Source organism: Malurus melanocephalus, unplaced genomic scaffold, assembly GCF_030028575.1.
Source record: "Malurus melanocephalus ecotype Western Australia unplaced genomic scaffold, MMel_1.1 scaffold_299, whole genome shotgun sequence".
NCBI lineage: Eukaryota > Metazoa > Chordata > Aves > Passeriformes > Maluridae > Malurus > Malurus melanocephalus.
In genome coordinates this window covers 325,647-343,461 of record NW_026623531.1, presented here as the reverse complement: position 1 = coordinate 343,461, position 17,815 = coordinate 325,647, and the positions used below count along the sequence as shown (strand labels likewise).

Sequence of the window (17,815 nt, the reverse complement as noted above, 5' to 3'; positions counted from 1 at the left end):
TTTTTTTTTTTTTTGCTGGGGGTGTTGCTAATTGGAAAAATAAAGTTCAGAGTGAACTGGCAGTGTAACCTGGCTGTACCCTTGAGTATTGATGTTGTACAGTTTGCTGATAACCTTATAACAAATGTATGAAAGCACAAGACAATCATTGCTAAATATCTAGTAATACTAAATTTGCTGTAGAATATCTCCTATAGAATGTACATTATGTCCAGAATCTGCCACAGAACTGGTGCCGTAATGATGGGCCTTGTTGATCTTGTACATTAATTGTGTGGAGTAAATTGTGCAGCACCCGCTCTGATGCTTGTGGAAATTGCCTTGGAGACCCTGAGTCTGGTGCTTCCTCTTGGGGCCCAAGGGACTGAGCAGTGTCTATGCCTGACTTTCAAAGGAAAGGAAAACTAATCCCGATTTAACTAGTTTCTAACGCAGCTAAAGAATACTTCTTTGCCTTGTGTCCATACTAATGTCCTGTATTATAACTGATAATTCATAAATATTATCTCTTTAAAAATTAATTTGAAGCTTTTAGCAATTGTGTAACTGAGCAACTGAGTGGTAATTCTAGCGTGTATCTGTTGGATTTACCTAGTCTAGCTCAAACCAGTTTCCCATTTACAGAATATTTTAACACACAGAAGTTACTCAAGGTTGGTACAGAAAAGCAGCTTTCAAGGGAGCTTTAAAACTACCTGTACATGTTTAGAAAAAAAAATCAATCAGCAGATTTGTGTTAGTAAAAGGTGTTTTTTGTTCCCTCACTTTATAGTCTTCAGCAGTAGCTAAGCTGGCCGCGCTTTCTTGTAACCGTTTGGTTGATCCAGGAGCCCTCTCGCTGCAGGTGAACACCCGCAGCACGCTGTGCCTCCGTGGAACAGCTTGGTACCTGCTGTCAGCTGCAGGTACTGCGGGGCCGCTGTTTGCACAGACGGTGCAGGGGCGGTAGAGGCAGAGGTTCACAGCAGCTTCAGCCATAGGGCAGTGGGACTGGAAGGGAGCTGTTAAATAGGGCACCTCGTCCAGCTGCTGCAGTAAGACTGCACACTGCTGCCAGAGCAGGGATACGTGTCGCTGCTCCTCCCAGCCGCTCCAAATGTGCTTTGACAGTACGAGGTGAGAGGGGCAGGGAAGGAGCTGCCGCTCCCGCCCAGCCCCGCGCCGGGGCCCTTCCGTACCCTATGACGGCCCCGCCGGGGGCGGGGCCGGGCGCCGCTTCCTGGGGCGGCCCGGGGGTCGGCGGGCCGGGCATGGGGGGCGGCGGGCCGCGCCGGGGGCTCGCAGCCCTGTGGGTGACGCTGGCGCTGGCCTGGGGCGCGGGGGCCGCGTTAGCCGCGGAGGGGCCGGCGGAGGAAGCGGCCGGGCCGGSGGAGCCCTGCGGAGCGGAGGGGTGGGCGCAGGACGCCGTCCCGCCGGGCGCGGCCTTCGYCGCCGCCGCGTCGTACCGCGGGCCCGGCAACAACGACACGCGGAGCAACAAGGCGCTGCCCATCCTGCTGTGGTGGAGCGGGAGCCTCTTCCCGCACTTCCCCGGCGACACGGAGCGCATCGACTGCCCGCGCGGTTCCTGCCTCGTCACCCGGAGCCGGCGGGTGGCCCGGCACCGCCGCACCAAGGCGCTCATCTTCTACGGCACCGATTTCAGGGCGTACGAGGCGCCGCTGCCCCGCCTGCCCCACCAGACCTGGGCGCTCTTCCACGAGGAGTCCCCCATGAACAACTACCTGCTCTCGCACTCGCCCGGCATCCGGCTCTTCAACTACACGGCCACCTTCCGCCGGGAGTCCGACTACCCCCTCACGCTGCAGTGGCTGCCCGGCACGGGGTACCTGCGGGCCCCGGCCGTGCCCCTGGCCGAAAAGGACGCGTGGCGGCGGAAGGGCTACGGCCCCGTGCTGTACATGCAGTCCCACTGCGACGTGCCTTCGGACAGGGACCGCTACGTGCGGGAGCTCATGAAGTACATCCAGGTAGGTGGGCCGAGGGCGTGGGGAGGCTGTGGCGTGGTCGGAAGCTGTGCTGTCGGAGCTGGGAACACCTGGCTGACCCCCTCTACCGCCTCGTTTTAATGGGGTTTGTTTGTCCTTGTTTTTAGCCAAGACACGAGTCGTAACGGGATGCATGCTGACTACAAGCTGGACAGAAAAACTAGTTGTATACCTTCCCAAAGCCTGATCTAGACTACACCGCATATCAGTAGGTAGGCCTGGTGCAGGTGTTAGCTGTGGAGTTGGCCTGACTCGGGATCTGTCACAAGCTGGGCAAAGCCTAAATAAGCTCCGTCTTGTGGACCAGGTACTAGAAGTTGTTGAAATCTCTGGACCTTGAAGTGAGCATGTAGGAATGCTGTCCATTTATAAGCCTCACTCCTATTTGAARGTACTGGAGTGCATTTAAAAGTCAGGTTGCTCCGTTTTGAGAATCTGCTCCTTACCTGTGTTATGGTAGGACGGTGTTGTTTCTGTGATGGCTTATACTGCTTTGGTACAGCTGATGGTGAGTAGCTTCATAAAGTAAAACAATGTCATTTCTTCCAAGCAGAAAAAAGCATACTGCATTTTTTTTCTCTTAAAAAAATTATAGAATATTAGATTGATTTTTAAAAAATCTGCTTTKAGGCTTTGCCAGAAACATCTTTTTCTAGGGGTTTCTGTTATTTCCATTGGTCATGATTCAGTTATTGTGCAAGATTGTCAAAATACGATGCAAGTACCAGTTCAAGCATATTGTCTTGCATTTTAGACAGTATTATTTTAGCTCCCAGCATTAATTTTTCTCAGTCTAACAAATGGAAAATTCTTGTCCTGGCTGGATAATTGGCTGAAACTATGTGTAGTAACTGTTTGAAAAAGCATTGGGTCTCTGTTAAGTAGACAGAGGACCTTTAAATTGGCATAGGGAGAGTTGAATGCTGTTCCTTGCTTTTTGGTGTGTAATTTATCCAGTAGCAAATACATTTTTGGATGGCATCTGTTCACTCCCCTTGCCTCTCAGTCTGTAGTGTAGCTGATGTCGCTTTTGAAACAATAGCACTTGGTTTCCTCTAAAACTGGTAGAACTGGGACTCTCGGAATAAGTTACAAGGGAAAGAACTTAGAGTGAAAGTAAAGCTAAATTAACATAGCTACAAACTGATCCAAGTTAGGAATTTTACAGGAATTACAGGGTCTGTAAACAAGTTACAGGGAATTTGTTATAATAAAGATGCTGTTTGTTATTTTAGGTTGATTCCTATGGGAAATGCCTGCATAACCGTGAGCTCCCCAGTGAGCGACTGAGAGACACTTCTACAGCCACTACAGAAGATTCTGAGTTTATGACTTTTATCGCCAGGTACAAGTTTCATCTGGCCTTGGAGAATGCCATTTGTGATGACTACATGACAGAGAAGCTGTGGCGTCCCATGCACTTGGGTGCTGTCCCAGTATACCGAGGCTCCCCAGCTGTGCGGGACTGGATGCCAAATAACCTCTCCATCATTCTTATAGATGATTTTGATAGCCCYCAGGAGCTGGCCAAGTATCTTGATTTCCTGGACAAGAATGGAGAGGAATATTTGAAGTATCTAGAGTATAAAAACGTTGATGGTATCAAAAACCAGTTTTTGCTAGAAAGCTTGGAGAAGCGGGAGTGGGGTGTGAATGACATGAGTCTGCCCAATTACCTGAATGGCTTCGAGTGTTTCATCTGTGACAAGGAGAACACCCGAGTCAAAGAGGAGCAGAARCACAAAAAATCTCGTGGGCAAATTCCAGCTCCCAGACCTCACATAGCTCAGTTCAAGCACATGGGATGTCCTATGCCAAGCCCTGGGTTTGGAAGAGTTGAAGACCTCTCTGAGGGAGACAGGTAATGTGCCAATATTATACTTTTTGAAGGAGAAARAAATAGGAGCTCTAACTCTAATAATGCTTTTACTTAAAGGAGCTTTTGTTACATCTCCAGTTACATTTTATATTACGTCTTGTGGATGATGTAGGGATTCTGCTAATACTGTGTAGTGCTGAGGCTCAACAAGAGGCTTGGACAGTGGTGTTAGCAGTTGAAAGAGGAGTGTGARACATTCATAATATTCTGTTAAAATGCTCTGCGACCTCAGACAATGTGGTTATCCTCTATTTTAGCCTCCTTGCTTGGGAGAGGGATGTTCATAAAGATAAACCCTCAGCTGTAGCAGATCTTGTCCAGATTCATAGCCATCAGCAAAGGTTTCAATGTTCTAATGTCCATCTTACTGTAGTATTCTATTAATGACTTTATAAAATTATTGGGAAAATCTGCATTCCTGGAAGGAAGCTGTCAATATCTTTATAACATTTTATATCCCTTTACAGCATTGTTAAAGATTGATTGCTTAGGAGGATTAAAATTAGAGTGTTAGGAGTATAAAATTTCTTCCATTAGAAGAAACTGTGTTGAAAATGTAGACTTTATAATTTTAAGTATGCTAACATAGAACTAATCTCTGTGTGGATATGAGTCTCTAGAAATGTTTTGATTATGTCACCCATTCACCAAAAAGAGAAGTATTAAGAATTTTATAAGTGCGGGGAGCTACTTCRTTCTATGTTTGGATGTTTTCAAAAACGGCCAAGGGAAATTAAAAGAGAAAATAAGCTTGATGTTATGCAGGTCTTTTAGGAAATGCCTATTTCACAAAACTTGAGATGTTTGCCATTAAAAAGCATTTTTCACAGTACAATAATTTTTATGTTGATTAATTGAAAAAATTTGCTGGTAGGTAAGGTATTTGTAATCCATTTTCTATCGGTTGACTGATTTACTGGAGCTTTTTTATAGTAATGTCTTTTCTCAGTCTCGGTAGCAAAATGGTTTTTTTTTAGTAGCATGCCATGCAGCACCCTACTCTGTAGAAGTGTTCCTGCTTTTCTGTGGGTTTTCTCTTGCTTGAACATCAGGTGGCAGTGGAGAAGTACCTGTGAAGGCCCACACAGTGGCTGCCAGTGCCACTTGCAGGCTCAGGTGCTTACAGGTGCTTACCCCATTCTTCGCAGGGGTCATCAGCAGGGCGTTTTGAACAGCTGGTCCATAATTCGAGCTGCAGCTTCATCCGATTGAAGTTYCTATGTCTCAGTTATTCTCCCCATTTGTAAACATGAGATGTGTCTGGAAAATTGTTCCAGGGAAGTTTTTACATTCACTGCTCTTTCCTTTATGAAGATATCCATAGCTTCTGATGCATGATCATGGGCATCTCYTGTGAAATACAGTGATTTCTATCTGATAAACATCTAAGCTTTAACCATTTTTATTTGAAAAATGGAACATGATTATTTATAATAGTTAAAAATGAATTATCTGAAAAAAAAATTGATACTTAGGCTGTTCTATGCATACTAGCCAGGGAAGGCTACTCTCAAAACAATATAAGGACTCAGCAATAGATTTTATTTTAGTAGATGTTTTTATTCTCTACAATTAGTAGTTTAGTCTCTATGGTTAACACAGATATATGCTGGTATTTCTAGAATGTTGTAAAGCTAACAGTGAACTTATATTTGCTRTAGAGAATTTTCATAGCAAGTTTCTTTAAATTAATTCGGGCACAGTGGCACAGTAACAACATACTTTGTTATGATCTTTTCTGGGTTTATTTTCCTCTTAAGGGAAAGAAAAACATGGCTTCAGTTCTATAACAGCTGGACACTAATTTGGGTTTTTTAATTGTTCATGATGTTTGTTTTTTTTCCAGTTGGAAAGAAATGTGGCTGCARGATTATTGGCAAAGCCTTGATCAGGGTGAGGCCCTCACTGCTATGATTCATCGCAATGAGTCTCATCAGGGAAAATTTTGGGACTATATGCATGAGATTTTTCTCAAGAGGACAAGGCAACACTGACCCATCTTTGGAAGAGCTTGGTTTGAAAACTTCATCGAGACTGTGAATTCTTACYTCACTTCAAATGTTTGCCTTGAAAAAAACAAAACCAAAAAGCCTCTCACAGAGACAATTTTTTTCTGGTGCATGAAGTGAGTAAGTTTCTGTTATGATTGGATTTCWGGAGTGGAAATGTTAGCAATTGCTTTGATTTGAGTTTCAGCTCTGTGGTATGAGGCCACTCCTGACTTGGAGGTGTCAACATGTGGGGCAAGAAAGGAATTTACTCTCCTTTTGCATTTAAATTGTGTCTTACATGACTTCAGGYTCTTGCTCAAATGCCCTAAGTTATTTCAGGGATTTTTTAAGTCATCAAAATATTAATTGTTTTTMTAAGTRTTTTATCAGTCACRTACTCTCDTCATTAAGATGGACTTTTAGCTGCTATTAACAAATGGCTTTTCCAGTGAAGGAATTACAAAAGACACATCTGTGGAGAGCAGTCGTGCCTTAYGAAATTGCTGCAATAAAGTCTCTTCTCTCCAAGTAACATGCCTCAAATACTCCTCCTTTTCAAGGTAACTGAATAACTGTGGGCAGGTCACTTACTCTCTGTCTAATTTTCCTCTTTTGCTAACTTAGCAGATGATATGCACACTGGGATGGGAGAAAATGTTATTTAATTTGCAACTTTCAACAAACTATTTCACGCCAGAAAGTGTATTACCTGGTATTGTGTAGAACACAATAAAATTACTATGCTTTGGTTCTTTAAAGTTTCCATCAAATCTGAAATCTGTAATCTTGACTTATTGTTGTCAAAACAAGGTTGTTTTGTTAGTCCTGCAGGGTTTGTTTGTTGTTTTGCTCTGTGTCTGTACTAGAGAAGGCTGTTTTTTTGAACTTGATGACTGTTGCCAATCATGAGTATTTCTGATTGTCATCTGTCTTTTTCATGTGGGTGTGAAAGGAGTACAGATCTGAAAGTAACTTGATCACAGATATTCTGTGTGTTTAGTCTGTTTTTCAAAGTACAGCTTTCAGTTTGTAGTTAGGAGTCACAACTCAGTTTCAATAGCTTTCTCTTCTTAGTTTTTAGTGTCTTCCTAGATTTAACTTATTTTTTACAGTCTTACAGGTGACGAACTTCTCAAAAAGTAATGAGTCTTAGCTACCACTCTTAGTTGTGAAGTTCACCCAAGCCTTATTTCTATCGTACGTGCAGTGATTTTTTTCTGTAGTAGTAGATCATACTAGCTCTATCATCTCCTCTATGTCACAATACTTCCATTTATTTACAAACATTATTGGTTTATAAACAGTGTGTTTGTTGACTGTTAATACAGTGAATTCATTTTTTAGAGATGGTGTGCAAGAATTAAGGCCGTAATATTTATTCAGTTCATAGTATGAATACCTTGTGTTAATGCCAGGCAAACTCCACAGGGCAGGAGAGGTGGGATTCCTCCCCAGCTGGCTGAAGAGTTGTGGTTGCAGATCTGTTGAAGGCTGCTGACTGATCTCAGATCTGTGCTCTCTACAGCAAGGAGTGCAAAATGCTGAGGAAGGATGGTTCTACCACCGTGGGTTTGCTTTCATTCTCCCCTGTTACTTGGAGGAGACTGAAGGAGAAGCTGAGTCTCATACCCTTGAAGAGTTTGCAGCAAATTTACTTAATAATGCATTAGAAAGGATTGCTATATCGTGCCAACGAGTACTGCCAGTTTTAGCCCAAGTGACTTCAATTTACCCTTCTAGTTGTCTTTCTATTAATGCAAGTGTGTGAAAGCAAATGAGGAGGAAGGTCACTACAGCATTTTTAATATTCTGGGACAAGGTTCCTGATTTCTGTTCTTGGCTGCTAACTGAATTTCTCACTTCACTGCTTTGAAGCCAAACCAGCTAGATGGTGGCTGAGTGTCATCACTCATATTGTGACTACTGGAAAGCCGCATGATACTCAGACTGAACATGATAGATCCAACATTTATCTTAAATGTGTTCTTGCAGTGCAGGTATCTATATTCATAAAAACTGAGACTAGTCAGGAATTTATCAAAGATAGCAAATATTGAAGATGATTAACTGTGTAAMTGCTTGGTAGATCCTACAGACCAGGGTGAGAGTCTTCACTGCTTATCATGCATTGTGCCTGTTTACTGTGTGACAAGAGGGAGGTTTTCAAAGATGTCAGGAACACTTTATTCACTAGCATTAATGTTCTAAAAATAAATAACTCCTCATTACTGCTCACATGAAACACTAGTAGATTCTATTGATGCCATGTCTCAGAATTGACTTGACAAACGAGGATAAGTTTATGCCTTCTGAGAGGTCAGAGAGGAGAAACAAATGTCTGACTGAAGGTTAAAAATCTAGCTGTTCAATGCATTGCATTGATTGGACAAGCCACAGTTCTCATTCTTCTGCCAAAATTGTGATACCAAATGCTGTCTATTTTTTTCAGTAGGAAGCTGGTTATTTTATTTACTGAACTAGTAGTCTGTGTTTTCAGTCCTTTAGCAAGGACTACAATTTGTAGGAAGCATGTAACCTCACTGAAGAACATTGATTTGATACCTAACATTGATGGTTTCTAGAACTCAAAASGAGTTCAAAAAGAGTTGCCTTTTCTTATGTCAGTCACTGTAGTAATTTTCAAACTGAAAGACCTCTGCGTGCTCTCTGATGCTAAGTGGAGTGAGAACCAAGTAGATGTATATGTTTAGAGGGAAAGAAGAATGAACTGCTTTCTCTGAAAATGGTCTGCAAAGTGCAGCAGCAGCTGGAGAGTGCAGCAGAAATGCCCCTCTTGCACTTTGACAGAGGGTAGTTTTAAGTGGTGTGTGGAAAAGCAGCTCCTAAAGGACTGGGAACAGGATAAATTGAATTGAAACTCAGCCATTAGGGACATCAGAGTTTTTAACAGGCATTGCTGTGTTAGACAAGCAACCGTCTGCCTCCCTTACTGTCCTGCCATATGCACTTTTCAGCCATTGTCCCAGGAGAGCCACTCCCTTGATCATTAGTTGTCATCCATTTGGTTGTATTTAATTAAGATTATTGATGGATCTCCAGGCACCTTCTGGGAAATTGTATTAATTTGGAACATACCAAGTGGCAGATTCCTTCATTCCGCTTTGAGACCCCTACTGACAGGCTGAAATTAATCAGAGACAAAATCCTTTTAGTGATATGACTAACTGAGCCAAAGCCTGCATTGGGCTTTAACAAACTGTACTTTTCTTTATGGTTCATTGTCTCAGAGCTGGCAATGAGAGATACATGGCCCTGCAGAGGGATTAGGAAGGATGGAGAGGAATGGAGCTGCAGAATTTGTTCCAGAGCTCTGACACTACTAGCATCTTAATTTGTGTGCTGTTAAATACATTCTTTACTGCAGAAAACACCCATATAAAGCCAAGTGTCTCAGTTAAAGATATTTCTGGGGATCTTGCAGTGGATCAGATCTGAACAAACAAGGAAGCATAGGTAATTGGCAGTGGAAATGGGCTGGTTTTCCTAGATCTGGGAGTTAGGGATTAGGGGTGGCAGCTCAGAACTACTCAGGTGGGCAGAATAATGCCTGGGCATAGGACARCTGAATAATGCCTGGCATAGGGCAGCTGATCTGTTTGAGATAGCACAGAATAAGAGCAGGTTGGAGTTGAGATGGGGTGTGACGTGTCTCAGGATGAGTGCATGAATRCATTGTGCTAATAAGAGCATTGAGTGTTAGTACTGTCCAAACACAGTGGCTCAGCCACAGGAGTTAGGTCTGAACSAGCCGGAAGCTTAGCAAACTGGTTRGTTTCACTACTAAAGTTAAAGTGGAAGTGCTTTAGATTTTAAGGCATCTCCAATTAAATTGGTTTAAGGATGTCAGGGTGAGGCTGCTGAGAATATATTGTGGTAGGTGAGAGCATTAGGAATTGGTGTGAGAAGAACTGGTATATTCAGGACAAATTTGTGTGAATGTACTGGAACTTACCTGAGAGCAGAATCCAAGCAGTTCAAAAAAACATGGATTTCAACTCTATTGTTTTTTCACAATACCACTGATTTCTTAACCTCATCCCCTAACTGATTTTTAGGCAGTATCTGGAGGTTTTACATAGCTACACCAGAAACTGAAGAATACATGGTCTAATTTCTCACCTCATAAAGAGGTATGTAAGATAACAGCTTCATTTTAAGGGTGTATATTATCACAGCATTGTTAGCATTGCGTTTAATTGTGGCATAACATTTACTGTAGCATCATACCTGGCCCTTACTCAGTTGTGATGTAGATTCTTTAGAAAACTGATGTTAATAGTTTAAGCTCTGTGGCTCATTTTGCTTTTGACCAGCTGAAATGCAAGCTAGGATTCAGCTTTAAATATGTTGATACAAGAAAAAAAATCTAAATGCTAATAAGTGAACGTTAAACTTTTAAATGGTTTTTATAGTTGTACATTGAGGATTCACATTGACACATCTGTGGGGTTCATTGTTGAGGGAATTTGTTTTCTGTAATGCCCTATAAAGTTAGCACTTTTGTCCCATCCATTAGTGACTTYGTCCTATCAGCTGTGTGAAATACAGGCTATGGAGAGACTTGGCTATTGAGTAGCATACCCCTTCCATATTCTCCCTTAAAATTAATGAGTAATATTAAAAATTAATGTKTAATAATAAAATCATGTCTTGCTTCAGACATCTCTGCATGGTGTGTGCAGACACCATCACATATCTAGGCTGATGCTCCAATACCAGACTGCCAAAAAAAAAAAAAATTCTAATGCAGACAGCCATAATTTACAGGAAGCTATTACAATTCTCCTTGTGTAGTTAGCCTTTCTATTTCTCTCCTCCCCCACCTCATTCTTCTTGGAATTGCTTAAAGGAGAAATCAGCTTTTGAAGGTGAAAGTRCTTGAAGGTGCTGCCCCCATTAGCTAATGTRATTTGGAAAGAGGGAGGCTGATTTACAGAGAGTGCAGTTCAGCTTCCCTTACTTCCTATACTTGTGTTTTTCCTTGTTACTGTTTCTTGGCAAGCCTAGGTAGGAATTGCAGGAGGCAAATGGAGCAGGGGAAAGTGGGTATCAGTAAGGGTAGCTAGAAGAGGCAAAACCCAACAGTAGCTGAACATGAACTGGAGTATTGAAATGTACTTCATGTCCCTGTCTTGGATTTGCAAGGTCTCCATTGTTTAGTGTTTCATGACAGCCTAATTTGAAAGGCTCAGCCTGTTTTCTTTCTTCTCTACTGGTAGTCAAGCTCAAAGGATAGCTGGTTTCTTGTATTTTCAGAAAAAAAATAGAAATGTTACTAAATCTTACTAAAATGTTTCAGAACTTCGAGATAAAGTGTTTGAATTTGGACCTTCAGAGATGAAAATTTACTGCTAGAAGAGGCCTAAAAGAAATCTTCTGTTTACTTGAAAATGTCTTCTCATACTCTTTAAATTGGACTCTAAGAATATACTATTTTTTAAAAACCCACAAAAATAACTACAGAATTGGACATACCAGAATTTATTGTCAGCAGATGTAGTATGTTCTAGTAACCATATTGAGAATATTTTGGTATAGGTCTGGTAGTGTTTATCTCAAGTTAACAGAATTTCTACAGTCTCGTTAACTTCCATGACTAGGCAAAGGGGAATGCTTTGGGGTTTATGTCTAGGAGGATGAATATATTTTAATCCAAATCAGTGTCCTGTGCAAAAAAAAAAGGGGGGGGGGGGGGGGGGGGGAAGGAAGAAATTGAGAAGAAAAGCATCTTTGATTTGGCCTTCTGTATGTGGTCAGAGAACTCCAGCTATTCCTGTTTCAATGGTAAAATGGGTTGTTTAGGAACTGCTCCATGACAACGATCTGAGTGCTTTGCATCCCCAGTGTTTGGTGTCTAGCTCCTCAGTTTTCTGCATCTGCCTTGCCCCTCCAGCTGTGCATATTGCTCTTTGTATCCCAGCCCTTGGAATGTTCCTGTGCCTTCTGTATTGCCTGCCTTTTACAGCTGGTGACATAAGCATTCCAGAAACTGCCATAAGTTGAGGACTTCCAGGACCTAGGGAAGAAACTTCTGGGAACAAGAGTTTTTTCCACCACGGAGTATGGGGCTGTAGGAACGATGGAAGCAGCAGTTTCAGTATCTTCATGGAAGGAACAATGCAGGGAGATCCAGCTGTAATGTAACAGAGAGAAATGAGGAGCTAAGACCTAAGTGATGTGAGTATGAAGCACCAAGAGTTTCTATACAGTTGCAGAACAATTTGAGAAGAGAACTGAGTGGGGTCCTCATCCATGTCTGTTGTCTATAGATTCTGAGGGGAGAGTGTCAAAAGGATGGAGGGATCCAGGCTCTTCTCTGTGGTGCTGCGCAATAGGACGACAGGCAACRGGCAGAAATTGAGGCACAGGAAGTTCCCTTTGAACCTGAACTTCACCGTGCAGGTGACTGAGCACTGGAACAGCCCAGAGAGGCTGTGGAGTCTCCCTCGCTAGAAATGCTCGATAAGCGTCTGGATGCAATCCTGTGCAATGCGCTCTGGGACCCTGCTTGTGCAAGGAGGTTGGACTAGATGATCCACTGTGGTGCTTTCCAGCTTCCCCATTCTGTGATTCCCGAAGTTCCATTTGAATTATTTGAAACAATCGTGATTTATTCCGCTGGGGCTGAAGTGTGCTTTCTCCTTCCTTGGTTGGTTTTGCCGCAGGTTTAGGGCGGTGAGCAGTTCGGCCGAAGGCGGAAGCTGTGCCGAGTCCCTCAATGTCCATGGCCTATCCTTGTCCTGCCGGGCAGGATGGGGCGGAGCGCGGCGGCTGCGCCGGGGGATGAGCCCCGCCCTGAGGGCGGCCCTGCGCGGACATGGCGGCGCCCGTGTACCCCGTGTGGGTGAGGCGCTGGGTGTCCGGGCAATGGCGGAACAAGAAGCGGCCGCCGATGCTCCGCCCGCCCCGGGCCCGGCCGCTGGCGCTGGCTGACAGGGTGGCGAACCGCCGGGAGCAGTCGACAGGTGAGCTCCCGGCGGCGCGGAGCGGGGCGGGGGAGGGCCGGGCCCGGCGCTGCCCCCGGAGCTGAGCCGCCACTGTGCCCGGGAAAGCCCCTTGTGCTCCGCAGGGCAGCAGCGGAGAGGGGCCGCTTTGGAACTCGAGAGCGAGTTCTGTGGGAAGGATCGCTTTCTCACATTGCAACCCTRAGTTTGCATCGTACGTGAATCAGGCGCGTTGCGTCCTAGCACGGACTTTACCTTAAGAATTCAGTCAGATACTGGATGGCTRCAGCGATTTGCTTTCTGGTAGCAACAACTTCTCTGCCCAAAGCGAAGCTGGGATCTTTAGTTTCGCGTTTTCTCACCTGCCTTTACCCCATCTTAAACTTCTCTGGAGATTTATCCACTGTGGAGATCGTTAGCGTGAAAGCCCAGATATCTGAGATTTTTGGTTGTGTCTTTCCCTTCCAGAGGCGACGTGCATTACAGAGATGTCAGTAATGATGGCGTGCTGGAAACAGAATGATTTCAACGACACAGCTTGTGCTGAGGAGATCCGGATGTTCTATGACTGCGTGGCAAAGGCAGAAGTAATTAGCCCCTCTTTTGTGCTCTTAAAGGCTAGTAGTAGGGAAGGAGGAAGCCTCCAGTCATCTTTTGTGTGCCAGCAAGAATAATCTTCTGTGAACAATTTGAGTGATGTTGTAACCCATTTGAGCAASAAAGAGCAATGAAGCTGGTGAAGGACATAGAGAGTCCTACAAGGAGGGGCTGAGGGAACTGGGGTTWTTTAGTTTGAAGGAGAGGAGACTCTGGGGAGACCKTTTTGCTCTTTACAACTACCTGGAAGGAGGGTGTGGCCAGGTGGGGGTCGGSCTCTTCTCCCAGGCAATCGGTGACAAGAGGGTACAGACTCAAGTGSCAGGGGAGGTTCAGGCTGCACATCAGGAAGAATTTTGTCACYRAAAGGGTGTTGAAGCACTGGAACTGGCCTAGGAGGCAGTGGAGTCACCATCCCTGGTGGTGKTCAAGAAATGACTGGACGTGTCACTTAGTCCCATGGTCTAGTTGACAAGGTGGCAGTCAGTCAAAGGTCGGACTTGATGATCTTGGAGGTCTTTTCCAACCTGTTTCTGACTTTGAAGACTATACATTTTTKAAAAATAAATTTCATAGTGTTTGGAAATTAATATATTATCTATAATCAGAAACCTCTAACATACTATATGATAAGCTTGAAATAAAATAATTTTCAAAATAGACTAAAGGTAAGTATATGTACTAAACTTGCTCTTAACCTGGTTTCAGGTTCCCAATTTTTTTAAATAACAGTGTCATCATTTAGATAGTTATTTACCATTGCTGTTTGACAGCAGAAGTGAAAAATTGTCCACAATTTATTTGGTAGATGACAGAGAATCAAACAAAAATGACAGAATAACAAAGTAAAGCTAAAAAGTCTGGGTTACCGGAAGTTTTTATCATCGTTAACTAAGAATATGGAAGGATGTTATCTGTGCAAGATGTCAGTCACTTATTGCATCATTTAAAGCTTGTGATTATTGAGCCAAATGCTATGTTAAGCGTTCCTTCAAACAGCATTTTTCTGAAAGAAAAATTCCCATACAATTAGTAGGAGTCTCTGGGAATGAGCATCAATTCTGCAGATAAACAGAGGTAAATATTTTKTGGGGTTTTTTTTCTCTTTCAGAAAGAGCGCAAGGATCAAAATGAGGACACCCTGTTATCCAGGGGAAACTTCCCTTCAAGCAAAGTGAACAAGCTCCTGAGGAGGTTTCCTCAGATCACACGTTATGCATAATGTTATGCTTGACTAAAGGAACTGGGGACAAGCAATTAAAGTTGGGGTCTTTGTTAAAAAAGAGGGAAGTCAACTTGAGTAACTGATTGATGTCAAGTGGTATGTGGATCTTGACCCTGCCTTTGATACCAGAGCAAAAACCACCCATCTTGAGTGTCATCTTATTTTGTTCATGAGGGTCTTACAGTGTTAGGATTTCTGCAGTGTGTTGTTCAACTAGCCTGCTCAGGTCCTCACTGTTAAATAAAACYGTCTAGGCATACATGTAAATGCATTTCCTAACGGGCTGTCTTTTTCTCACATGCAAGCTTCTTGTCCTGTTCTGGAGCTGCTGTCAAAAAGTGTTCAGGCTCAAACACTGGACCAACTTAAAATGGATAGTAAATTCATGGCTCATACTCGTACCTGTGTGTATACACAATTTGATCCCTCTTGAACTCTTTTAATTCCCGCTGCTGTAAAAAAATGGCTGTAGGATTTGGAAAAAATCTCCAGCAAAATTCCTTGTTAATACACWATTTGGTAAGTATCAAATAGAACTTTAGCATAGAAACTTGTGATTTAGGCCCTCTGGTTTGCAGGTGGGACASGTATGGTGCCACATGAGTTTGATTATTTTGTCTGTACTGTAGTGAAATAAAGCAMGACTGGTGTTTGACTTGGGCAACTCGTAATCTACAGCAAAATGTTTCATTGGTTTTTGGTAAACTGAAAGGGAGAGAGGCAGTTCAAGCATGGACTGATAATGTAATTAATTTTTAGTTTTGATTTGGGAGAGGTGGTTTCCACTACAGTACCACAAAACTACAAGTTTCTGTGTTAGGACCAGTRCCTAATTGGTGAAAAAAAAGCAGTGTCTTGGAGAACTGGTTTTRTAACCATTTATATCAGTAATGCTTTTGAGAGTTTAGAAAAAGCAGAATMAGAGGGGAGTCAGGCACACATACACTGTGCAATTACCCAGGTGCTGTACAGTTTGCTGGAGCTGAGTTCTCTGGAGCCCCAGCCTGATACTTGTTCATCACAAAAGTTTTGGTGAATGCTTTCAAGTTACTGAAGCAATTTTCACTTAACTGTTACTTACAGTGGCTCATAAGTGGATTATCCACTGGGTAGCTCATTCTTTGTTCCTATTATGACATAATTGGGTCTTTCACAGGACTTGGCTTCAGTAAGAAAACAATATTCACATCTGAGTTTGGGAGAACACTTTGGTTCTATGACATTGTGTATTTTCTGTCCAGAAGACGCTCTGAAAAAGAATGCTACTTGCTGTCCCTYTGTTTCTGGAAGATACAAACTAGATTGGGGGTGAGGAACTGATTCACCTCTGTTGATGATTTTTTTCATATTAAAACTTGGAATAYAAGTGTATCCTTGCATCTCTTAAGAAAGCACCTGTGCTGAATGTMGCAAATTCTAGTGTCTGCAATGAACACTCTTACATAAGAGGCTGTAACAGAGACRCTTAATGCCATTTTCTATTTTTACTTTTGAAATTTTGCACAGCCCCCACTAATCTGAACAGCTATTTTTGGATTATACTGCTTCATGGTGAGCTTCACAGTGAGCTTCACAAATTCAGTTGTTTGAGTTTTTGTCTCACCTTTTACATGTCTACTATAAGCTTGAAATTACTATGCTAAGTTTTTCCAAACCTTTACTGAGAGGAAGGGAGCAATGCTTTTCAGGTGCAGCCAGGTTTTATAATGCTTCCTATAAAAGTATTTGAGCAATCCTTTTGCTGTAACCAAAAACCCTTCAGTTACTGATTATCCTTGGCAATTTCAGCTGCTGGCCACTTTCCTGTTAYCTCACTGTTAAGCTTACATGGGGTGTTTAAATGCATTCTGTGACRTGCTCATATTGAGGATCACTCCATTAAGAGTTCAGCTGTGTACCCACAGGGAATGGCACTGTTCATTCTGAGTGGGGTTTGTACCATCCCGTGATGCTGTTGCTGGGGAGTAAAGAAAAACTGGGTTCTGGTGTTGAGCACACTGGTTAAGAACATTGCTGCCGAGACYTGTATGTGGTTGCGTGGTGGTGAAAGAATTAAACAAAAGCTGACTAGCTGTTCTACTCTCCTAAATCGGATTTACAGGATTTAAGCAAATCTTCTGGAATTCCTTGATCTTATTCCTGTACCTTATAGCTTGACTATTATACCAGCTCTGGGTATGATTGCTGTTAACTGCTCTTTTTAGGCTTTCACTGAAGATCTCTAAGGAGGTAGCATTAATATTTCAGCTGGTTTTGATGAACAGTCATCCTGCCAGTTCAGGAGAAACAGGCTGTATTCYAGAGAGCTAAGAACACTTTAGAAGATGGCATTTCTTGTTCAGAAGGGGCAATACAGAATAATCGAGTAAAATCAASACAGACTCTGTAGGGAATCATAGACTTACTGTAATAGAATTATGCATATATCAGGGTGAGAAGGTGACTAGTGTTAAATTGTGAATTGAGATATTTACAACTATTGAAATTTGCCCATGCAGGTAAGTTCAGTATGTTTTACCTTACCTGAAAATACATTACTGATCTAAACTACCATAGTTATATTGGTATAATTCCCTTTTTCGTCTTCCTTTCCACCTTGCAGAGTAGTCATGAGAAGCTTTTGAGAATCTGAGATATGTCATTACATGTGCCAGAAAAACAGGGTAGTCTTGGTAAGAAGGAAGTAGTTCCAAAAGGGGACCTGCGACAGAGGAGACAGCTGCAAAACCCACTATATCCTTCCAGTTTGTTATTCTTCCAAAAAGTGAATATAGGCTTGGACTTCTRTTGCTTTTGGTGTACTGGTCTGTGTTTCCTTTAAAATTATTTCATCTGTGAAATTACTTTCTTTAGGAAAACTTTGTCTTGAGAGGGAGGCAACTTRAAAGGTACCGTGAGAGAAATCCAGTCCAGGCTTCTGCTAGAGGTGTTAAACCCTGTGTGTTAGGGGCCTCAACAGTGAGTGTCTCATGGGATGGAGTTCTGAATGAGCATCAACAGCCTCTGCTGAGGAGTTAATTTCTCTGAATGCTAATAGGATTTCTGTTYCTGTTTCCAGTATATCCTTTCCTTGTGTTTTCACTGGAGTAAGTGGTTCTAAATTCTAGCACAGTCCCATATTTTTGTTTTTCTCCTTTGTGCTTACRCTGTCTGAGAGTTACAGTGTGATG

The 17,815-nt window shown here is 42.8% G+C and overlaps 2 protein-coding genes across 2 annotated transcripts; both read left to right on the top strand.

Moving 5' to 3' along the window:
* The first annotated feature begins 1,235 nt into the window (after positions 1–1,235).
* On the top strand, positions 1,236–6,842 carry FUT11 (fucosyltransferase 11). Its single transcript, XM_057377036.1, has 3 exons — positions 1,236–1,970; positions 3,224–3,849; positions 5,714–6,842. Exons 1-3 carry the CDS (start codon positions 1,251–1,253, stop codon positions 5,859–5,861), a joined length of 1,494 nt encoding a protein of 497 aa, XP_057233019.1. The 5' UTR covers positions 1,236–1,250; the 3' UTR covers positions 5,862–6,842.
* Positions 6,843–12,651: 5,809 nt separating this feature from the next.
* Positions 12,652–17,408, top strand: CHCHD1 (coiled-coil-helix-coiled-coil-helix domain containing 1). The gene is made up of 3 exons (XM_057377056.1): positions 12,652–12,844; positions 13,292–13,410; positions 14,532–17,408. Exons 1-3 carry the CDS (start codon positions 12,697–12,699, stop codon positions 14,640–14,642), a joined length of 378 nt encoding a protein of 125 aa, XP_057233039.1. The 5' UTR covers positions 12,652–12,696; the 3' UTR covers positions 14,643–17,408.
* The last annotated feature ends 407 nt before the right edge of the window (positions 17,409–17,815 follow it).

Bases quoted from the DNA above. Each gene is read 5' to 3' on its own strand.
- CHCHD1 (XM_057377056.1), top strand. From the start codon at position 12,697: ATGGCGGCGCCCGTGTACCCCGTGTGGGTGAGGCGCTGGGTGTCCGGG. The intron at 12,845-13,291 runs GTGAGCTCCCGG...TTTCCCTTCCAG, and splicing joins CCGCCGGGAGCAGTCGACAG to AGGCGACGTGCATTACAGAG. The intron at 13,411-14,531 runs GTAATTAGCCCC...TTTCTCTTTCAG, and splicing joins ACTGCGTGGCAAAGGCAGAA to AAAGAGCGCAAGGATCAAAA.